This window comes from Carlito syrichta, unplaced genomic scaffold (genome assembly GCF_000164805.1).
Source record: "Carlito syrichta isolate Samal-C Ts95f unplaced genomic scaffold, Tarsius_syrichta-2.0.1 Scaffold315403, whole genome shotgun sequence".
Classification (NCBI taxonomy): domain Eukaryota; kingdom Metazoa; phylum Chordata; class Mammalia; order Primates; family Tarsiidae; genus Carlito; species Carlito syrichta.
The window spans coordinates 658,645-683,564 of record NW_007259499.1 but is presented as its reverse complement, the minus strand read 5'-3'; the positions used below and the strand labels follow the sequence as shown (position 1 = coordinate 683,564).

The 24,920-nt window shown below is 44.1% G+C and overlaps 1 protein-coding gene across 1 annotated transcript in view; it reads right to left on the bottom strand.

The window, feature by feature from the left end:
* Positions 1-24,920, bottom strand: part of BABAM2 (BRISC and BRCA1 A complex member 2) — a 341,663-nt gene that overhangs the window by 85,859 nt on the left and 230,884 nt on the right. The window contains exon 6 of the mRNA XM_021706289.1: positions 22,183-22,292. Coding sequence (XP_021561964.1) covers positions 22,183-22,292 — 110 coding nt within the window. The remainder of the gene's footprint in view (positions 1-22,182; positions 22,293-24,920) is intronic.

Below are 24,920 nucleotides of genomic sequence, written 5' to 3'. Positions count from 1 at the left end.
ACCACTGTGCAAACCTGCCTCTCTCTGGTGAGCAAATCTGCATGTGAACACTACCAATACCAACGGGGATCTGGTGGCCCAAGAAAGATCTGCAAACTCTCCTCCCCAAGAGACGACATCCAGAGGCAGACTAGGTAGCCGATGCCAACAGCTGTGATGCATTAAGAAAGGGACCACATTCTATTAAAGTATTTTTCGCGATCCTGCTCTTGCTTATGGTGTTCTCAAGTCTGTCACAGAAGCATCGGTCCTTAGTCATTAGTGTTAGGTCACTACCTCAAAACTGTTACAGAAGAGCGTGACTGGAGAGGACGCCGTCCTCTGTCCTCCTGGCTGCTCGATGCTCAGGAGCAGCCTCTCTGGCTGCAGCACGTGGGCACCAACAGGAACTGCAGGCCCCGTGGGTCGGCCAGAAGACCCGCTGGCACAGCATCCAGGGAAGCTGTAAAGCCTCAAAGAGGTCGGCCCTTTTTTGCCGCCCAGACTGTGGTGCAGTGGCATGATCCCATCTCACTGCAGCCTTGACCCCCTGGCTCAACTGATCCTCCCACCCTAGCCTTCCGAGGAGCTGGGACTATACTCACGCGCCACCATATCTAGTTAACTTTTATTTTTTGTGTGTGGTGACGAGGTCTCACTATTTGCCTAGGCTGGTCTCAAACTTCTGGGTTCAAGTGATTCTCCTGCCTCGGGCTTCCCAAGTGCTGGGATTACAGGTGTGAGCAAGTTTACTGTAGAACCTACAGAGTCAAGCCCAAATCAAAGGTAGCATTAAAGATCCATAGTGCTCTTCACCAGTCATTAACTGCGATCAATAGCCATCTCACCCACAGACTTGTGAGAACACTGCCTTCTGGCCCCATTTTCCTTATAAGACTCAGACTTCTGGGAGCTGTTAACGCTAGGTTCCCTGTCAAAAACTGTAATTAGCAACAAAGACATTGAGTCGCGAGACTTGTCATCATTCTCGTGTTGTCTTCTTAAAAGAATAAGACATTCTTTATAGACACAGAATGAAACTGCAGTTGCTGGGAGAGTCATCCAGTTCACATCTCAAGTCCCACAAGCATAAGAATCCTAAGAGGTGACCCCTCTCCTGTGGCCAGAGTCACAGGGAAACCAGGCCCAGAACGTAGCACTTCTGGCTGCTGCCGCTGGGTCTGTTCCCTGGTTCTGCCGCCTTTCCAGAGGTTTTCCAAGAACCGGCCGAATCAGCCCCCTCTGAGAGCCACTAGAACACTTACTGATTGCTCTCGGTTGGCTTACCTTAGCTCAACTTAGCCACAAGTTCAAGTTCACATCCGAACATGTGTCAGCAGCTTCCTGATCTTCAGAGGAAAGAGAGAAGAGGAAGTTCGCTCCTTTCTGGATTTTGTCACAGTGAAGAAACGGCAGAAAGAAACAGCAGTACACCCCAAGCCCCTTCCCACTGGATCACCAGTGTCCATGGCTCTCTCCTGTCACTGCAGAACACCATGCAGAGTGTTAGAGAAGCCATGTGGGACAGCAGAGAGAAAGGGAGCCTCAGCATCAGAGAAGGCTTAATGTTGGAATTCCCTCTACTTTTCACTTGTAGTGCAAGGTCCTCAGCGGTTTGAAATAGAGCTTCTTCGTGTGTTGTGTGTACAACGTCACCGGCTTCACAGGGATCTGCAAGGCTGAAGTGAGATCACACAGGTAAAGTGTGTAGTTCAGTGTCTGGTTCACGTGAGCTCCTCAAAGAAGCTGGTTCCCATCTCCCTTCTTCTGCTGTTATTGTCAAGATTTTAGACAAGTAATTTCACCAGTTAGTCTCCCCCCTATAATGGAAGATAATATATGCTTCTGATGAAAAGGCACTCTATAAAACAAAGTATGATGATCAACCATCAAGATGACTACCTGGAACCATTAATCGCTTTATAAAATCTGCAAAGGCACCAATTCACTAATGAATATGGCAGGACTTGTCCTAAGGTGCCAACATGCTGAAGTAAGAGGGACGTCAGGGCCAAAGTACCACCCACATGACTAACCACCAGAGAGGGAAGGCTGGTCCTCTGCTAGAGATGGGCAGCACCAAGGAAAACGCCAAGGCAAGGCGCAGCAGTGATGATACAGTGTGCAGTGTGACATGGGGAAGACACAGGAGACCAGCCTGGAGGCCCGCAGCCTATCTCTGGACCTGCTAGGCACACAAGAGTATAAACTGCACCCTGTGGAAAGTGGAGATGACAGCACTTCCCCCTGCTGCAGCCTGCAAAGACAATAGCTAAGAATGCACCTTGCAGAGTGGGAGGTAGGAGAGAAATGAAAAGTGTTCCCAGCTGGTGGAATGCACAAAGGGAGTAAAAGGATGCAATAAGGAAGCTGGACCCAAGGGCACCAAGCGAAAGTCCAAGGACATCATGCCAGAGAGCTGACTCCATGTGCCAAGGGAACAGGGCAGGTTCTGCTGACAAGGAGGGACAGCAAACGTGTAAGTTATACTCAACTTAATTTCAAAGCATGACTCAGTGAAAACTACTCCAAGAGCACCGTCACCCTTCCTAGCCCCTGTCTGTCTCTCAGCTTCTGTCCGCACCGAGAGGAGTGACATGTTACAAAACAGGGACATGCCTTGCATGAATACTCCAGCATCCATGCTGTGAGGTAGTGGACAGGCCCCACATCCCACTGGTGCATTTGTGGACAAGCCCCACATCCCACTGGAGCTGGTCAGCTTTCTCAGGGTGACGCTGGGTCCTCACAGACACTTTGAGAGATGATCATTATTTCAAGGACACTTGAAAGTCCGAGGGAGTTGGGAGCCCTTCCTCCACACTGTGCATGCAGTGCCGGCTCTCCTGGCCTGGCTGTGGGTGGGTTGAGGGCACAGTCTAGCTTGGCTACTGCTCACTCTGCAATTCCCCTCTATAGAGAAGAACTGCTGGGCTTCAGGGGCTCCCAGTATAGACTTGTACGGGTGACTTGAGAGGGCCAATCTGCTGTGGCTGAGTCCCTGCTGACTCCTGGCCTGTCCCACGCTGTGGTGAGTTGTCCAACTGACAGCCACCAGAGAGAAAGAAAAAGGGTTGGGTTCTGTCCCTCAAAATGAAGTCATGCACACGGCAGGCACTAGGGCTGGCTGGTCTCCTTCAGCACATCCCGTTTCCTTGGTAACCTATGTACTAAACGGTTTCCATGGCAAGATACGTTCCAGAGACCAAATAACCAACCTACACCTACAATTTGGAATGTAACTTGTTAGTAGGGGACTGCCTACACTTGAAAAGTTAATGAGCTTAAAAAACAGTCCTGGCACCTCATTGCGTCACCAAGCCCATGCCTCCAAGGAGCCTGTTCAAGGGCACTGAGTTAGGGAGGGGGCCAAAAAGGGGACAGCCAATCCTCACGTGTGCCAGACTGCACCATGCAGTGCTGTCTCCTTGGCCCGCAAGTTCGAAGAGATGAGATCCTAACCTGAAAATCATGAGGTAGACAACCACAGAACAGGAGTGAAGTGTTTCCGGGATTCCTAGAGATCTCTTCTAAGAACAGAAACAGGATTCTCCAACAACCTAACAAGGTGCTTACTTGACAATCTGGAACTCAAAGGAAAGGAAGCTATTACCTTCCTTTGTAGGTGGTGTGATAGTATCTCCTCTTGGGCATATGAAAACATACAGAGACATATTAAGTGGTCTCAATCACTGAGGGGTTACTCACCAAACAGGGCAGTACTACAAAACAAAATGAGCACAACATCCATGTTGAGGTGTCCTGTGTTACAGAAAGAATTTCCAAATGGAGCAAAGTATTAATTTTAATGTATTTCCTACCAATTGTCGTTTCTTCTTTAAAAACAAGAAATAAAAAGGGGGGCAAAAAAAACCCTAAATAATGTCTGTCTAATGAGAGTGCTGTGTCACAAAGATGTGAACTTAAATAAGTGATGCAAAAGAAAGTTAAAAGTGATTTGTCAAGACAAAGAAGGCAGCAACTTTACTTTCCAATGCAGGGCAGCACTACACACAGCAGACAAGAGGGCTTGGTGGGTAAAGCTCTTGTGGCACCTACTGTGACCCTGGAGTCCAGAACCCTGTGGCCCAAAGTCAGGTCCATGGAGGCCTGCTTTTCACTCTGTAGTGAACTCGGACCTCTGTCTTACTTGCCAGCAGTTAATGATTATGGCTATGATTGCTATTATGCTAGCCACTAGAGGATAATCCTTGAGGGCAAAATTCCTCATTTCAGATCTCCAGAAAGGTTATATACTTTTAGGTTTGAGATGGGCAGATTCCCTAGGCCTACTCTGTTCCACTACTAACCAATTTCCAGCTTAGGACAATCAGCATAAATCAAAAGCCTTTCTTAGTTCCAGTACTCCCTTTGGGGGTCCTGAACACCTGTAAATCTGGATTGAACTGCAAAGTCCCATATTAGCTCTTCTTAATATGGCTAGAAATACTGAAAACTGTGTATATGTAAGAGTTCTGGAGATTAAGATTCAAGCCAGGATCAGAATGGGTTCACTAAGGGGTTGAAGACCTCCCAGGTCTTTTATTTCTGATCAGAGGCCTAGTTCTGCCTTAAGATCCCAGAGACTGAGTAACACCCACAGTCAATCTACAGTCTACGGGAGCCCACTGATGCTACATCTTTTCATATTTTAATTAGCCACACATGTTTCCTTGTCTCTGAGACCTGTTCATGGGTTTTTGCCCATTTTTCTATCCGACTCTTCATTTTCCTAATTTTAAGGAATTCCTTATTCTGGATATGAATCCTTTATCAGCTATTTTAGGCTTATAATTTATATTTTTAAATGTCATGAGACTAAGAAGACTGAGGCTCCCTGAATATTTACAATGTGGATATTCCATCAGAGACACAAATGATCTAATGTAGAAAATGCTGAATATGCACATGTAAAAGCTTCAAACTATGATGGTTCAGTGGGAAGTAGACAAAATACTAGTCAAAAGGATTGTCAACAAGGGAGCTTAAGAACAGACCTGACTTCAAAAGACACCAACAAGAAAGTGAAAAGATAACACAGAGAATGGAAAAAAACATTTGCAAACCATCTATTCATAAAGGTCTACTATCCAGAGTATATAAACAACACAACTCAATAAGAAGAAAAATGAAGCAATCAAAAATGGGCAAAAGATCTCACTAGGCATTCTTCCTAAGGGATTAGAAAATGTGTCCACACAAAAACGTGGAGCATGAATGTTCATTATTCATAACAAACAAAAAGTAGACACAAGCCAAATGTCTATTACCTGATGCATGGATTAATAAAATGTGGTATATCCATATACTGTATAATTATTTCACAATAAAAAGGAATGAAGTACTGATACATGCTAAAACGCAGATAAACGTGGAAAACATGATGCAAAAGAAAAAAGACCACATCTTGTATGATTCCAATTCTATAAAATATCCATAAAGGTGAATCCATAGCGGTAGAAAGTAGATTCATGGCTGTCAGGGACTAGAAGGGTTGGAAATGGAGAGTGATTCTTAATGGGCTGGGATGATGAAAATGTTCCAGAATTGATAGTGGTGATGGTTGCAAAACTCTGTGAATATAATGAAAACCACTGAACTGCACACCTTAAGCATTAACTATATCTTAATAAAACTGTTAGAAGAAACAAAAGGGTAGGCTGAGGCAAAGTAGTGAAGGAAAGGAAAACAACGCCAGCATGTCTCCATCTGAGGGTGACAGGGTCAGGTCCTGCCACAGTGTATCCCTTTGGGCCTCTAAAGGCATAAGTGCTGCTAAAGTTGTGCAGAAAACAGAGCTTGCAAAAAGCAGTGAAAGCTGGGAAGAGAGAGGTAGTATGGGAAGTGAGACTGCTGGCAAGGGAAGGGAAGGAGCAAATCAGCTGACAAATGTAAGGGCCTGGATTAAAAGCCTAAGAGTCAGGGCACAGAAAGAGAGGTGTGAGCGCTGGGACACAAATGTGTGTGGGGCAGGCCCTTGCTCCTTCTGGCTGCCTCAACATCTCTCCCCTTCATTTAGTGCCATCTGACGTTCTGCAGAAGCTGATTACATAACAAGTGTACACTTACAGGAAGTGTAAAATCACTTGGGGTACTTGTTAAAAGCCCCGGTTCTTGAACCTCACACCCAGAACTCTAGATTCAGAATGTGGGTGGCCCCAGAAACCCAGTTTTAACCAAGTCCCAAGCTTGTGCGGACAAAGGTGCTCTGAGGACCACACGCCGTGGAGCAGAACACCGGCCTGAGGCCTCCATGGTCCGGAGCCCTCCAGGCAAGCAGTTGGCACCATGTAAGAGCAAAGGCTTTGGAAGTGAACAGATCTGGGTTTGAATCCAGTTGCTACCACAGACTTGCTGTTGACCTCTTACAGTTCTTCAGCACCCATGTGCCTTAATATCCTCATGTGGATTGAGAGACAGTAACTCCTATGGCACAAGTTTACTGTGCAGATTGAATAAAATAGTGTTTGTAACATGCTTAGCATCATGTCTTCTGAATTGCTCTTGTCTGCCATCCCTGTCCTTGGCCAGTTCACTCAGTGTGGTGGCCAGTGGACATCTCTCTGTAGAGAAGAGGTTCTTAATTCAGAGTCACTGGACCCCCAAAGCATTTGGGCTTGTACATCAGGAAGTCTGTAAACCTTCTGAAGAATATGCAGAATTATCTGGGGTACAGAGGACTGTGGGTAGTCATAGCTGCCATGATATTCTCAAGTTTGGAGTGGGGTTGTGATCCCCCAAAAGTCCAGAGCTGCTCCCTAACAGAAATCTTCAGCCCCTCACTTCAGAAGTCTGCTTTTACATTTTTCTCCATTAGTTGATCTTGGATGAATTCAGGTGACTGATATTACCTAGGGTCCTAATGCATAGCATCTGGGGGGAATTTCAAAAGCTGGGGGTCCCTGAATATTTCAAGAGGAGAAGGAAGAAGACACAGATATTGATGATAATGACAGTGATAGCAAGAAGAAATGCAATTTACCATAAATCAAGTGTTCACTCTGTGCCAGATACGACACTCCACACTTTAACACATTCTCTCATTTACTCCTGACAGACTCTCTGAGGGTTACAGACAAAGAAACTGATGTGGAGAAGTTACATAACTCATATTAGCTCACACAACTACAAAGTGGCGGCCAGGGATCAAGCCCAAATCTATCTTCTTGCAAAGCAGTAGTCTTAACCAGTGTGTGTTGCTGCATTACCTGAAGACTCACTCATGATGGAAGGTGTAGGTGGTCAGGAGGCAGGGTGGAGAGGCTGTCGAAGCAGAATTGGGCTTTGTGCCCTCTTGGGCTTCAAGATACGTTAGTCTTTGGAACTGCAGTGTTGGGGGTACCCTTCCAATAAGGCTATAAAACAGCAGTCCAAAAATGTAAACATGCAAAACTGCTCTGATTAACAAGGTCTGTGAAGAACATGAGAACAGGACTAGGAAACAGTTGTCTGTGGAACACAAACGGTAGCACAAAGATCAAAGACATGCATGGAAAAACATACTGTAATACTTCAGTAGAGCGCCGAGGCTTTCCTTCCTGAGATCAGAGGACAGGCGCTGGGCGGCGAGATGGAGAGGCGCCAGAAGTAAGCTGGCCAACAGGGCACAGGCAACACAGGCCTTGAGCGGAGAGGCCTGCGGGGTCCAGGATTCTACTTCCATTTCTAACTACAGTGCATGACCTGCGCATGGCAATCTATACTAAAGGAAAACAATTTAATGTTGTGAATGAAAGGCTGGCCAAAGCTTGATACAGCTCAAAAGAGGCTCCTGATGGTCACTAAAGGTTGACAGTAAGAGACTGGTGTTTCTCCACTGGGGATGATTTCACCACTACACTTTTGTCGGGGGATACTATATACATTATTGGTCATACAGACCAGGGAGTCGACTGGTGTTGCTGAGCCCTAGTGTGCAGAGGTCAGGGATGTGGCTAAACATCTCTCAGTGAAGAGGAGGGCCCCACAAAAAAGAATTGTCTAGCTGAAAATGTCAATCATGCTGCGGTTGAGAATCCATGTAGCAGATGAGAGGGACTATATACAGCACAACTCTTCGGACAATTACCAAATGTCCACTAGTCCCATGAAGAACAACATTTATTCCACTAGGATGTGGCATAGAGGTTCCACCAAAGGGTGTAGAAGTCATTAATGACTTTGTAAATACATAGTAAATTTCTTCTAGTCTTATTATTTTAACATTTTTTTTTACTATCAGTTTTAATTTCATAATTAAAATGCCTTGCTCCACCCTAAAAAAATTAAAACTTTACCAGTATGACCAAAGTTGCCGTTAATCTCTACCACCAATCCTGCTGGAGTCAAACTGCCTAGATTCAAATGGTGGAAACCGCCATGCACTAGATATGTGACTCAGGCAATTTTCAGACCCTCTGTGAGCCTTAGTTTTGTCCCCTATAAAGTGGAGACAAGAGCAATAACAGCCTCATAGAGTCATCGTGGGACCAAGTGAGTTAACAGGTACAAGCACTTGTAACGTGGGACCTGAGTGTTCACTGGTGATAGCCATTACTATCATATATCCACATCCATACATGTTTCCCTGTAGAAATGTATACTATGGTTCTGATGTTTAGCTTTTTTAATCTCTTCTGGTACATATTTCAATATACAGCATGATGTTTTAGATATATGCACACATAGTGAAATGACCACTATGCCAAGCAAATGAGCACATCCATCACCTTCTAGTTACTCTTGTGTGAGTGTGTGAGAAGAGTGCCCCAAATCTTCAGTTTACAACACAACTCAACGCGCTCTAGGGTCCTGCTGACGTCAGATCTCCAGATCTAGTCAATCCTACAGAACTGCGAGTCTCTAACCTCTGGCCTACTTCTTCCCACTTCCTCCTGCTCCCCACTCCTGCTAACCACTGTTCTAGTCTCTGTTTCTATGTATCTAGAGTTGTTTTTTTTTAGATTCCACAGATAAGCGAGATCATACAGTACCTTTCTTTCTATATCTGGCTTATTTCATTTAGCACAATGTCTTCCAGGTTCATCCATGTTGTTGCAAATGGCGGTACCTCCTTTTTAAAGACTGAATAATATTCCATTGTGGTGATAGACATATCCCTGCAATTTCTATATCTGTCAATGAACAATTAGCTTGTTTCCCCAATGATTACCATTTCAGTTGTTTCCATCGTGGGCCAAGTTTATCTATACTTTTAAGAAAGAGTTTTCAAAAAGTATACAGTCTGCAGTGAATAACCCTAATAGAGTGGAAATAATAAAAACCAATCACCAAAATATCTAATATTTATACACAAATATTCTAAAGGATTTTCCTATTATGTGAACAGAAAAATCTACAATGTTAAAATATCATGCTCTATAATCTATTTTTTTCAAGGAATCCCATATGATGATACAGTAGCTTAATGAATTCCACATTTCATCAACAAGGGTACCTACATAATGAACATTTGTATACCTAACCCTGAATTGTACCCCACATCTTTACAATAAAGGAAGAAAAAGAATGAATTAAAAATAAAATAACAAAAAGTAAAAACAACAAAAGTTAATGAATTCCTAAAAGCTTTCAAAATAATTAAATTTAGCTTTCAAACACATTAAATTGGTCATGCTAAACTGTGGCAAAATTAAAGTTAGGAAAAAAGTACTAGGTCAGAGGAGGAAATGAAAACATGGAAGTGTTATCACCATTTGGTCATAAACTCCTTTTCTCAGAGAAACATGGCTATAAAAATCTGTTCCAGGATAAAAACTTGGCACAAAGCAACTTAATCTTACATCATACTTTTTAAAGATTGGGGTGGAGTAGGGAGGGGAGGGATTAAAAGGTGGGAGGGAAAGTTCTTTGCCTGTAGGAAAAAAAGCGTTGTCAGTAAAGCACATTTTCCACTGATGTATACAGGCTCTTCAAATAAATGGTTTGGTTCAGCTGACATTTGGAAAAGCAACAGACTTTAGTCTTCTTTGAGAATGACCTGTATCTTTAGTTGAAGCATCCTATAAAAGAGAATGTTCACAGACGGACGCTCATCCCTTATTATGGTCCTAATCTACAATATTATGTTAACTTGTTATTTGTTTCTTTTTTGTTTTTAATCAAAGTCCTCTCCATTCAGTCACTAGTGCTCCTAGTGAAATACAGCATGAATTTTAACAAGTACAGAGAAACTCCAATATAATCATTAACCCTGTATTATGAGAATCCAAATCAGACATATCAGGATCATATTACACGCCCTTTAATAAAACTTTACACCGTGAAATCTGACAACACTGATGTTAGACCTTTCCTCCTCCAACCACAGGATTCCACTTGACACACAAATTTTAAATATTAAGAGCCTTAGTCATTACCTACTTACACCAAACACTTGTAATCAAGAACCACGCCATTACTTCAGGTACTAACTAATTACCCGCTGAATCCATGCTTTGGACATAACATGCCATGTACCTTTTAGGGAAAAGATGACATAGAACACATTTATTTCTAAAACCCAACTAACACATTCCCCCGTCCACATCCACACTCTCCCCAGAAAACTAAGTAAATGATATGTTGTTGATATAACAGAACACTTCACTGATCACCGTGTAGATAGAAGCATACTGATATGAGACAACTGTGGCATATCTGAGAGACAGAAGCCCTGGCAGAACAAGTGCTGGGAACCACATGAGCTTCATAAGGTCAAGGTCCAAAGACACAAGGAGCTGTGCTTCTTCAGAGCTCTTCTGTCCCCACCAAGAGCTAAATTAGGAGACCTGGGTGTTTGTGTTAGGTGGGGAGCTTTGGCAGTGGCAGGGCTCTTCATAAGCTGTCATTCCTCTATGAAACAAAACATTAGGGAGTAAAACTGCTTCCTGAGATAGTAGTTATGTGAGCAAGAAGCCAAAGTGTGCTCTTATTCAAGCAAATATCAATAAGTATGAGCAACAGAGTGTTGGAAAAATGATCATCCATGACACATCCCTTATAACAAATAGCTCCCATCTGTTAGCTTCATGACCCCACAGGCCCTTAGGGTTGCTGGAACCAGTTTACTAATCTATTGTACACCAAGCATTATCTGAAGACTAAATAAAAGTGATGTGTGTGTGTCAGTGATTTATCTACACATATATACATACATATGTGTGTACATTGTGCCCCTCCCAATCCATACGTTGAAGCCTTAACCCCCAATGTTTTGGTGTTAGGAGGTGGTACCTTGGGGAAGATTTAGGTTTAGATAGGGTTGTAAGGGGAAGTCCCAGGCTGGGAATTAGTGTCCTTCTAAGAAAAGGAAAAGATACCAGGGCTCCCCCATCTGCCAAGTGAGAATACCGCAAGAAGGCGGCCATTTGCAAGCCAGAAAGAGGGTCATCATCAGACACCCATGCTGGCACCCTGATCTTGAACTTTCCAGCCATGACACTGTGAAAAACACATTTCTGTTGTTGAAGACACTCAGGCGTCCTTGGTATTTTGTCATGGCAGCCCGAGCTCAGACAACGCATATTAATGTGTGTGTAGATATATGCATATACATAGCTAGATCTACCACGTATACACACACATTGTGTGTGCATATAGCGCCATACATATTGCACATACACCATGTATGCATATAAATGTATATATACAAATACTTGTATCTATTTTTCAAATATACACACACAGTGTTGTGATTAATAAGATGCACGTGTATTTAAAAGGCATTTTGAATTCATCATTTATAACATGATATGCTAAGAGTATTACTTGCATCTCTAGAAGTGTGAAATATTTTTAAAATTTATTTGTTGCCCGCAGGAGAGTTCATTCTTTGTGAGGTACGGTTCCATGGATTTTAACAAAGGCACAGAGTTGCATATTCACCACCACAATCATGACACGGAACAATACTGTCACTCTAAAACATGCCCAGTGCTACTTCTTTATAGTCAAGTCCCCTCCCACACTCACGTAAAAGGTTTTGACATCAAAAGTAGGTCCTCACACTCAGAAGGGATGGGAACAGCGGCCTTGCAGTGTCAATGCCCATCTGTTTCATAATCTGAAGCCACTTTTTTCATACACTGCTTTCTGCCTCCACCAAGTGTCTGACATAAAGGTTTTAAGGGGAAAGTCATCAAAGCAACAGGAGAGAAGGAATTAAAGACTTGGAGGAGTTCAGACTTCAAGACAGGATGAAGGAAAAAAATGCTAGAACTTGATGAAAAAGTAGATACAAACAATAAAAATGAAACAAGCCCAGGGATTCAGGAGAAGCCTTGAGTTGGATGGAGCCTAATGAGTGAGCATTCATGAGGAGAGGTAATGAACTCTGCTTTCAGGCAAGAGGATGACGAGATCAGATCTGTGCTTTTAAGAGGACCACCCCGTCTGCAGTGAGTATGACCCCCAGAGAGAAGTGAGGAAAGAGGGAGACCCATATGCAGGCCAGCTGACAGACGGCAGCAGTTCAGACGAATTATCTCGAAGGACAGAGGTTTAGTATAAAACCACAGAAAGCCACAGCTGGGCCATCACTAGAACACCACTCAGAGTACATCCACAGTCCCAGTTAACCAGATGGAAAACTGGAACAATCAAGACACATCTAGTAATACGGCCAACCAGGCGACTAGAGGCCTCCTGCTATAAACACCAGGAAACGTTGGATTAAAATGCTTAAACAGATGTAGGTATGTTTCCCCAAAACTAAGGCGAATTCCCAGAAGAACTTAGCCCTGGTCCTACCACTTGGGTCAGGGATCTGGGCTACATGGCTCACAGGGGCCGTGTGTGTGGTGGGCATGGAGGCCTCGCAGACAGGACCGTGTAGCCAGCAGTTTCTTGCATGTCTTGTCCTGTAAAGAGGTATGAGGCGAGGGAGTGGCACGAATCAAGCTCTGCTTTAGAAAGGTTAATACAGCCAAGAGGCAGATACACAGAGGCTGGCCACATGGCCAGGAAAGGTAAGGAGATGAATGTGAGAGACAGTGGGGAAGCAGCGCCAGCTGGCAGTTGACTGGCACGGACGTGATAACAAGAAGGTCACATGGGATGCCTGGGCTTCCTGGTGGGGGTCACTAGAGCAGTGACACCACAAATGAAAGCTAACAGCATGGGAGAAACGTAGATGTTGGGGGGCAAGATGAACAGTGTTAGATGATAATTTACACTGTAGACATCAGTTCTGAAACTACGGCGATTATTTTAGCATAGACAGCATAGAAGAAACTAAAATGCAGAACTAAAATCTGGAAAAAGGTTCCCCAAATGAGATTTATGAACTGGCTTTAGAGGAAGGTGTGTTACTCGCAAAACTAGATTTAAACTATTTATGTCTATACATTTTGGGGGTAAAGTCCGTGGTTCTCATGAGATTTTCAAAGAGGCTGTGTCAGTCAGCTGTTCTTTACATGTAATGTGTCAGCTTTGGATATTTTCATCTTTGGTGTTCTGCAGTTTCATTATGATGCATCTAGGAGTCAATTTATTTTTATTTAGCCTGTTTGAAATTCACTGTACTTTCTCGATCTGAGGGCAGATATCACCCATCAGTTCTGAGCCATTCTAGGGCACTTTCTCTTCCACTTTCTGATTTTTTTGCTCCTACTTATCACATGGCCCAATGTTTTTATTAATTACTACTTTATATCTCAGATCTTCCACTGAGGAATGTTTCTCTACCTATGAATAAAAAATGATGCGTACAACAGTAATGACTAGTGTGAAGAGTCTTCCCATTAAGACAGTAAACTGGAAATCATGAATTTCTCATATTTACTGAAGGAAAAATCTGAACAGCACCCTTGAGGTGTCTAGCAGAAAGGTGCTAGGTCTGATTTTTAAAATGAAGACACGTGCAATAGTTTTAGACTAATCATGATGATATAGAAAAGAATGTTGCATTTAAGAGAAATAAGGCACAGACCTGGTGTGAGACGCAAAACAAATTTAAGACAGAACTTAAGGGTCAAGCAAGTTTAAGAAACACGTACGTACCAGTGAGATCTGAGTTATCACAGATTTATATACATCTTCTTTCTAAATGTGTATTTTCTGCCTAAAAAGGTAGCTAGATAAAAATGCTGAGATACCATCAGCTTAAGTGGCTGGGGAGGCAGGAGTTCTATACCAGAATGTTTCCAAAAACATGATATTTTGGGACTGATTGATTTTCTCCCCCCACCAACTTCTCTCCTGGCTCTTTTCTGTAATGTTTCAAAGCAGAGACCGAGCTCTTGATCTTCTGGGAGGCACAGGCAAGGCAAAAGGCCAAACTCACTAATGAAAACTTGCTGAACTCACTTTTCAGAATTCCATTCTAAGTCACGAAGAACCCTTTTGGCCCTGCTCCCAGACAAGGAGAACGAACATCTCAGGTCCCCAGAGACTAAGACAGCACTGAGACTAAGACAGCATTCTCTACCAGAACCAAACACACATCTCCTCCTGGCAGTTGGTTGTCTCAGCATACTCAGGACTGTATATTTGTCAAAGAAAACAAGAACAACCCTCTAGGAGCACAATATTTATTACAGGATTATCTCACTGATGCAAGTAAACAGGAGTGGGGCTAAGCTGAGCCATGTTTACTATGATGTTCTATTACTCAAATCCTGACACAAAGTCATGCTGAGAGATTTGGAGTCTCTTTTTTGAGGCAACTGATAAGGGATATTTTTTAAAGGTGAGAATTTTTTTTTTCAAATTCACTTGTGTTTAGTTACAAAATTTTTGTGTTTTCTAAAAATATTTTGAGCTTCTAAAATGAAAATTGTCCATTCTGTTAAGATGTTGAATTTGGTATTTTAAATATTCTAATATATCGAACTTGAGCTTATTGCTATCTGAAAAAAACGTATTTGATTCAACTGAACTTCATATCCTTACTCTCTCATAACTGAGGTCGTATCATCTTAGTTCCCCTCAGTCTTTCCCGAGGCCCATCCATCCCCTTGGGTTTGCCCCGGCCCTTGTGGAGCCCAGACCCACTGTGGGCAAGGCGGGGGGCACTGAGAGGCCACACCAGGCAGAGTCGCGGGCACATGCTCAGGATCATGCTCCTGCTCCAGGATCAGCTATAAGCCACGCCTACGAATTTAAGCTCCCCCTGCAAGCTGAGCAAGTGGTCATAGAGAAAGTTGCCTGCTGACTAGCCATAAGGCACAGCCCCAGAAACGACGCAGGAATCACTACCAGGCAAGCGAGAAGACCCCCGAGCCACTGGTTTCTACGCCTCTGAGACAGCTGAATGTGGCTGGCTCAGGCAGGGCCAGCCTGGCAGGAGATGGGCTGCGGCCTACTGCCCTCAGTCAATAGAAACAGGGTCCCACCCCCTAGGGGCTTAGTGTCCAGGAAGACAGCATGACAACAGAGGACAAACAGCAGGGACAGAGTGCAGTCTGGGGGGAGAGGGGGCAGGCGCTAGTGGCCAGGAAAAGTTCCACGGAGGAGGTAGTGACTGAGGGGATCTGACAAGATGAACAGACCCTGTGCAAGAGGAACACAAACTCCATGTCCTGGTACAGGGAGCAGCTCATGCGAACAGCAAAAGCGAGAAAACCTTGAGTCTGAGTTCAGGAAGTCACGAGAAGCCCACAAGTGTGGCTGAGTCCAGGCTAGAGTCCAGGCTAGAGTCCAGGCAAGGGAGGGGGCAGGCCTCGCAAGGAGTCTCTGGATACCAGCTTGAGGCGGTGCACTGCATTCTCCTGGCAAAAGAGAGGCCCTGCTGGTCCGGAGTAGGGCACTGAGGACTGGAACTCACTGCAGGAAGCCAGTGACAGTTCTGCACTGGACAGACTGAAACGGGAAGGACCTGGGAGCTGAAAAGCCATCAAGACTCATGGCAACTGGAGGGCTGAAGTCGGCAATGACAGCAGGAATGACAAGAATAAGAGACGCTGTAGAGCATGGACTTCCAGGACAAAAAAGGACAGGAGGTGTGGCAATGCCTTTGGATGCAGACCCTGGGCATCAAGAGAACAGGAGTGTCAGGAAGAAAACCAGGGTGAGGAGAAGAAGAAACACTCGCTTACTGGAGGAATGCAAGTTTCATTTTATACACTGAATTTGAAGTGAACACACAGACAGATGGCCGGTCTATCCAGTGGCCAGAAAAGCAGACATGCAAGAAGGAGAAAAGCTGGGATCAGAAACAGAGGTCTGGGGCCATCCAAAATAGGCAAGGTGAAGAAAGGGGTCTAGGGATGGCATCACAGGAAACAACATTTAGCATCATTTAACCGGCTGGAAAAAGGAAGCAGAAGCAGTGAAAGAGACCAGGAAGGGTCTAAGACTACAGGTTACGGAAGAAAAAAGCTGTATCATAAACACATGCTAGGAATGCTGTCATGAGGATCAGATGAGGCGATAAAGTGAAAAGCAGTGTGAACACTTTAAAGTTCTAAACAAATATGAGGGAGGACCCCAAAAAAACAGAATTAGCACCTGGAGGGCAGATTCCTTGTAGTACAAGCTTCCCCAACTAGGTGAGTGTTCTAGGAACCCATCAGCATCAGTGTACCAGCTGGCGTTGTGAGAGGCTACATTTGTCTTCAGTGAATTTTGGGGGGAGATTCTCTCAACACGTTTGCCCATTCAAGATGGGTGATTTAGGAGTACACTTGCCCACACCGCACTGAGTATTCAGCAGTTTTTGACGACAAACAACATGAACTCTGTGCCTCACCCTCCCTATTCACTCGATCTCACTCTGAGCGACTTTATTTTGCTTCTCCGGGTGAAAAAAATCCTCAAAGAGAAATGTTTTCCTGATATGGAAGAGGTGAAACAAAAAATGGAAGAAGCACTAAAAGGCATCAAAATTGAGAAGTTCAAAGACTGTTGTGAGCAGTGGAAAAAGCATCTCAATAGGTGTATTGCATCAAACGGAGAGGACTCTGAAGGTGACTGAAGTTTAAACATGCAAGCATAAATACACAATTTTTTATAAATTAATTCTGTGTCTTGCCCCTGATACATTTCTGTTATTGGTACAGTACTGTACATTTAATCTTTAGAAAAGCCACAAGACATTGGAAGAACCAGGCTTTCCAAAATCTTCCAAAGCAACTTCTCCACCAAGTCAAATGGAAGTGGGATCTCCTTCTCACGAATTCAGGACTCAGTGTTTTCTTCGGTATTTATACAACTCAAGAAGCACTAACTAAACATCAACCATGGGCCAAGCAGTATAGTAGGCCATATGTCTACAGGGCACAGAGATAGCCCAGCTTGGAGTTGGTGAAGCTGAAAGGTTTACAAGATGAAGTGGAGCTCAAGACGCTCCTCTCACTTGAGCCGAGATGGCCAGGTAACAGTGGAATGGACAGAGGCTACATGCCCATATGCCTCCATACTCCATCAGCAGCTACAACTTGTCCTACTTGCTCTCATCCCCTGATCACATGGTAACTATTTTATTTATTATTATTTTTTGAGTTGGAGTCTCACTCTGTTGCCCAGACTGGAGTGCAGTGGCCGCTCCCGGCCACCGCAGCCTCGACCTGCTGGGCTCTGGCGATCCTTCCGCCTCAGCCTTCCAAGTAGCCGGAATTACAGGCATGCGCTACCACGCCCGGCTGATTTTTTTGATTTATTGTAGAGATGAAGTCTCACTGCCCAGGTGGGTCTTGAACCCGCGGGCTCAGGCAATCCACTCACCTCAGCCTCCCAAAGGAGCGGGATTACAGGCTGAGCCACCGAGCCCAGCTGGTAACTATTTTAAACCAAGGGCCTGGGCCATGTCTCCTTCATCTTGATGGCTGGAGCACACAGCAAGGGTCTCACACGTAGTCAGCTCTCCCTGGGCTTCTGCTGCTTGCAAGTGTGAACGGACACTCTTGCAGGTACACCAGCCTCTCCAACAGTGAGCGTCTGTGGGCTGGTAAGCTTTGAGGACTGATTTCCAAGGCGGACTGTGACTTAACAAAAAGTTCTAAAAACAAATCCTGTACTTGTGAAAGATGCCACCTGATCTGCCTCAGGGCTGAAGTCCTTTTTTTTTTTTTTTAATGCACCGAGTGGGAACAGCACAGGGAGTGACAAAGCTGGCTTTCTTCAAACCACTCCCACAAACTGGCCCATGCCAAGCAGAGGCCCACACCTTTCAGAGAAGAGGACTCTGCAGACTTTGACACCCATTTAACCTTCGCTTTCACTGCTAGAACTGCCAGTGGTCTGGGAACAAGCAAAGGATAGGGCACATTTAGTGTCAGCTCTGATGACACAACCTTAAAACTCACAGACTTTCTGCCAGGAAAAAAAAATGGCACTGGTTTAGAAACTATCTTTCCCCCTTTCCTGATATTCAACCAAGATCCAGTTTGCATCATTAGCTGTTTTTTTAAATAACTCATTACTGATCTTTTTTTTTTGTGAAGTGAACAGAACTTAATAAGTCAGCTGACTGGTTCTGGTTCCTTGGAAAACAAATGTATAGGATCTGAAATATGTTTATTTCATAAATGCCCCTTGTGCAAGAACACAAAGTGCTTCTGGAAGCATTTACTCGTGAACCATATACATGTGCAGTGCCCTGCAGGAAGCAATGCACATCTAAGCATGAGAAGCGTTCGCAGTTGCATACGCCAGGGCTCCCAGAGACACCAGGCATCCGCTCCAGGGCTCTGGGTTAATAGGCTCAGAAGCGGGCTCACACCTCAGAGCATCATCAAATCGTAACGCTCCTGGGAGTTTGCTGCCAAGTATCTGACAGATGCTCCCTTTTGTTGGGATATCCTACTTTGGGACATTTGGTATCCATGTCTTCTTTAGGGTACAACAAGTTGATCTTTTCTTGCATGTGGTAACAAGACCCAAAAGGAATCATTTTATTTTCCTATTTCTGGAACTAGTTAATGTAAGTGTAATACCCTTGCCCACAGATTGAACAAGCTGGAGCAGAGAGATAACAGCCACACTGGAGGGGTGCTTTTCCCAGGCTCAAGGCATCTCTCTTCCCTCTTTCCTCCTGGAAGACACAGGGCATGTGGGCCTTCTCATGACCATTTGTACCCAGTGTGGGTGGGACAACTGGTCTCCCCTGAGCCTCTACTTGTTCAATGCACGCATGGGCTCGAAACTTCCTAGAAAGAGCCACAACAGAAGCTAAAAGGAGGCCAACCCTCAGTGAGGGCAGGAGTGTGGCATCAGTGCCAGGCGGGTCCACCTGGGATGCTCTTCTCAGGACTCCTGAAAGAACTCTCCAAGTCTGAGTCTACAACAATGCATGGCTAGCTAAGAGTTAACAGGACAGTATAGCACACTGAAAGTAAATGAGAGCTTAACATAGTATCAAAGATAGTACCAATCCCTCTCAGTCAGTTCTTAAAACCTATCCCATGACTGCAGCCTTCAAGGAATGGCATTGCTTCTATTCTGTGCTTTGAATGCTGCAACAGTTAACCAAAGGTATCAGTAACTTTAGCAAATATGTAAGCACTTAGGAAGCCATACCCCAAGCTTATTACTTTCCGTGTTAACCTTGCTCTAAACCCTCATGCCGAAACTTCTACTTAGGGATATATCAATGTCTGGCAGTTTACTTCAGTATTACAAATATAATTCTACCAAGTAAATCTGTATCAACCAAGAAAAGTGTAAGACTTTCCAGTGATGCATTTTCTAATATTTTGGTGGAAATTTCTTATTAACCTAGAAGACTGCCCACCAGGCAATTGACAACTATGCGTTGCATTTGCGTTCGGCATCCATGAAATGAAAAAACTTGTTTCTTACCCTAGATTTTAGCAAAAAATTTTTAAAAACGCATATCACCAACTAAAGCTAGAATGAGTAGATTATAACATAAATATAGATTATAAGATTATATAAACTCAGTGTTGCAGAGAGCTCTGGGGAAGGCTAGGCTAATTGTGCTGAGGGAAAACGGTTGGTAGAGATGGCATTTGAAAAGGCCTAGAAAATGGATAATAGTTCAGCAGGAAGAGGGGTTTAGGGAAAGGCATTATACATAGAAGAAATAGCTATGGCAAAAGCTCAGCGGCAAAGGAGTGCAGGCAACTTAAGAAAATGGCAAGCAAGCACATCTGACTGAAGGACAGGCCATGTGAGAAGTCGTCACAGAAAGCTGGGCTGGAAAGGTGCACTGTGGCCAGCTCTTAACATTCAAAGAGAGGGAGGACATGTGGAAAGCCAGATTTTAGAAACAGAAAAAGTGACTTTTAAAATATAACCTTCCTTAATCATTTTCCACATCATATTGTAGATTTGTATGGAGAGAACATTTTATTAGCAAGTTTATCTGCAATTTGGGCGCATGCATAACTTCAAAGAAAAATAACCTGGCTGCAGGAAAAAATGTTTTTCTGTGCCAGAAAATTCTTGCCTGCAGCTTAACTAAAATACTCATATCCCTACATCTGGTGACTGTTTCACTGACTCTCTTTTCTCATCACCAACACACACGCCTTCCTGACTGGACGCCCAGTTTCACACGGAGCGGCCACTCTAAGGCAGGTATTTGCTCACGTGTTGCTCCTTTGCTGCACAACTTGTCCCTGCTGGCCACTCACTCACTCATTCTCTCCTATCGACCATACCCATAACATCAGCAACAGCTGCTACCTGCTAAGTGTTAGCTGGAGTGCCAGGCACCATGTGCGGTGAAGGTTTTCCGAGCAGCATCTAACATAATCCTGGAAGCAACACTATGAGAAAGGTATTAACATCCTTATTTTCTGACTGAAGAAGTAAGCTCAGAGGCGTCAAATATTTTGCCAGCTGGTGGGTGGCAGTACCCAGGCTGAAGCTAGACATGCAGAACTCCAGAGTCCTGGCCTTTTTGACCACTTCACCAAACTTCCTCTCGCACCCCTTGGCCGCTTTACTGACAGGGTCCAGAATTTTCAACACCACAACAAAGCAACTGTTGGGTGCCTGCTGCTGTAAAATCCTGTCCTACGTGCTGCCAGTCATAAATAAACGAGGGATGCCTGCAGATTACAGACGCTCATAGTCTCCAGATTGGGTGTAAACCGCTGTGCCACATCAGTCTGTGAGCCAGTGTGTCTGTGGTTCATAAATCAGAGCAGCTGAGGTCAGAGGGGGTAAAGATGACTTCGCATATGTGACTACTCACAGATATAAATCAGTCAACCCTGGCTGAGTGACTCAAAGGGAATTTTAATAACACATTTCAATCAGAGTCTGTGAAAATTCTCTCTGCTGATGAAAAATGTGTCCTGTCAGAAGTTCCTAATCGAATCTGCTTATAATCCGTTTTCAGTGAACCTCAGCTTTCTTTGAAGTAGAAGGAGCTACTAAAGCCAACACTAAGCACACTGTGAAGCCAGTCCTTATAAATTAATCACTGATGAGTAAAGTTATTTGGTTAGAACACAAATGTCATATCAGACTACATCTACCATGTAGCCTGGATGCTGGGTAAAATGATATACAGTTATTCAGACAATGACAAACAATTCTAATGTGTTATCTTTTTAAGGTATCTACTTTTTTTTTGAGTTGGAGTCTCTCTGTTGCTCATGCTGGAGTGCAGTGGCATGCTCACGGCTAACGCAGCCTCAACCTGCTGAGCTCAGGCGATCCTTGTGCCTCAGCCTTCCAAGTAGCTGGGACTATAGGCATATGCCATCACACCTGGCTAATTTTTTGATTGATTGTAGAGATGAGGTCTTGCCAAGTTGGACAGGCTGGTCTCGGACCCTGGGCCCAGGCAATCCTCTCGCCTCTGCCTTCCAAAGTGCTGGGATGACAGGTCACCATTCCTGCCCATAAGCGATCTTCTTTTAATATTACCTTTACTCGCTTCTGAATACATTTTTGCTTAATATATAAGGAGACTCACTACGTTTTTACAAGCACCTCTCATATATAGGAAGCAGGGTCAGCCACTGATGGTAGCCTTCCTTGGGCTGCACATCCTTGCACCCCAGGGAACAGCCTGGAGGAGACCCCATTTCAAACTCAGTCAGCCTGCTCTCCTATTCTCCTGCTTTTCTCTCCCAGCTGTGTTCATATCACAAACTGCACAACTGACACTCACCAGAAGACTGCAGTGGCAAAGAATAACACCATTTACTCGACAATCTAAACTCTCAGTATGATGAGTTTAAGAAGACAAAAGTCGAAAAAGAGAAATAATTTTAAGAGTTCAAGAGTGGCAAAAGAGAGAGTGAGACACATTGGTTAGTAAAAAGCAGCAACAGGCCACATAACATTAATGACACTGATACTTACTGCTCGATTCGGGGTGACAAATACAGCTTGGGGTACACTTGGGTAGCTTCAGTGTCCTCAAAACTGACAGAAAGGAGAGCTACATCTTCTCCAGGGTCTTCGTTTACATCCTGAAACAGGAAATAGAAAACATGACATCATCAGCACCTGCTCTGGAAACCCCTGCTTAGTGATGTGTTCACGGGCACTGAAGCCATGGCTGTGTGGCTCCCTCCTTCCAACCTGGCAGCTAGCACATCTCCTGCCACAGGCCCAGTCACTCCTTCAGAGTGACTTTCAAACTTGCTTTCAAACTTGCTGAGCAAAGCCCACCACAGCAAGACAAAAGACCCCGCCTATCTCACTTGTTCCCACATTCTGGAGTTGAAGGTAGGTAGTAAATCTGGTGGTAACAGAATCAGACAAAAACACAATTAACAAACTGTAGTAAATATGATTTGTAGCCTAAGACATCAACAAAACATTAAAAATATCCAGTAATTTTATCACACCTACATTAACAGTATATTTTATTTACACAGCACAAATTCCCAGGAAGCACACCACCATGAAGCTTGCCACACACACACAAGCGGCAGGCGGAGAGGTACACATCTACTCTAGCAAACAGTTATGGGTAATTCACACATGAAGCACAAGGACACACATACCTTAAAGGTCCAGTTCTCAGAACAATGTTGTACAACACACTAATCCAAGCATGCGCCAGCAGACATTGCGAGGTCAACCAAATACCCCACAATAGCTAAACCGGTAATGCTCAAATTAAATGTGCTGTAATTTATGGGTCAAAAGCAAGAATAGCAGCAACCGAACACCCTCAGCAACTCACACCAACGCTGGTGATCACCACTGTGGAACTGACGGTGACAGGCATGTGCTGCTGGATTATTGTCATACACCAAGTGTCAGCCAGACCTCTGAACAAAACACTGAACTAAAATAACTCCAGAAGCTGCTGACTTTAATTTGGGAATACCAAATTTTAGTAGCCCTTAATAACTCATCTTTGGTTGCACCAGTTCCAATTCAAATATAAAATTTTTAAACAGGTCCTCAGGAGGGCTCAGCAGTCATGGATGGGGGTGGTGTCCCCACCGAGGCTTTAGGACTCCAAGGCCGCAGGGGGGGCCTTGGAGGAACGTCCTCCATCTGTACACACTAACCCCGCCCCTTCTCCTCCTGCATCCTGGAAGCTGCTCATCACAACACTCCCCCTGCTCAGCCCTACCTTCTCAGTTGCCCTGCTCCGCCTTCTACTGTGCCAGTAAGATGCATGAGCGTGCCATGTGTACACAGGAACAAGGGCCTCAAGTCTCTCCCATTCAAAAAACAAACATGTTAAAAGGAAAGAAAAGAATCTTGCTGGACTCCACAGCGCCCCCTGGATTCTCCCTCATCCACTTCACAGACTGCTTGGACCAACAGTCTACCCACGTTTCTACTCCCTGCCCTCCTGCGTATCCATCCCTTGGCTCCTCCAGTAGCCCTGCAGCCCAAGAGCCCACTGACTCTATGAGGTCATCAAGGCTCCTAGCTAAGGGAACCCACTAAACGCAGCAAATGCTTCTCTGTCCTTTCCTTACTTGCTATCAAGCAGTCCTTGACATGTGTAACCACTCGCCCTGGAAATGCTCTCTTTTCTTGCTTTAAGGAACTACACTCTCCCAGTCTTCTATTCTTTTGGTCACCCCCTGTTCCATTTCGTTCTTTATTTTTCACTTAATTTTTCTTTTTTTTTGGTTTTACATTACAAAATTCAAACATGTTTTAACAAGTCAACCCATAGAAAAGTTTAAAAAGAAAAGTTCTCCCACTCCCTACTTTTCAAGATAACCAATATACTGTGTGTGCAGCTTCAAACAGCGTTCCACACACTCGTAAGAATGTACACACACTAGCATATAAGCAGCTCTTTAGCCTTCTATTTTGTTTTCCCTCGTGGAATCATATCACTCTACAAACTGCTTTTTATTTTATTTTTTATTTTAAAATTGTGGGGTACAGTTAAGGGTTAGGTTTACAAATATGCATCATTCAGGCACCCTTGTTGATAAGGGGTGTCTCCCCGTCCCCAGACAGATATTCGCTACCGTTAGTCCCTACTCCCTTCCCCTCCCTATCCCCTCCCATAGTTTCCGACCGCTGTCAGTTCTTTTCTTTTAGTATTATGATAGATATTCAAGGTCCACTATATGAGTGAGAACATGTAATACTCAGATCTTTGTTTCTGTGAGAGATCACTCAGTATTATAGACTCTAGTTCCAGCCAGGTTGCTGCGAAATTCAAGATTTTGTCCTTTTTTATGGCTGCATAGTAGTCCATTGTGTATATGTACCATATTTTTTTTTATCCAATCCACTTTTGATGGACAGCATGGTTGGTTCCAGGTCCTTGCTATCGTGAACAATGCTGTGATAAACATACGTGTTCAGGTATCTTTTTGATAGAGTGATTTGAGTTCTTCGGGGTATATTCCCAGCAGGAGGATTGCAGGGTCATATGGGAGGTCGATATTTAGAGCTTTTAGGAATCGCCACACTGCTTTCCACAGAGGTTGCACTAGTTTACACTCCCACCAACAGTGTAGAAGTGTTCCCATTTCACCACATCCTCTCCAGCATCTGCTATTTTTTGAGTTATTGATAATTGCCATTCTGACTGGAGTTAGGTGGTATCTCAGTGTAGTTTTGATTTGTATCTCCTTGATGATTAGTAAGGTTGAACATTTCTTCAT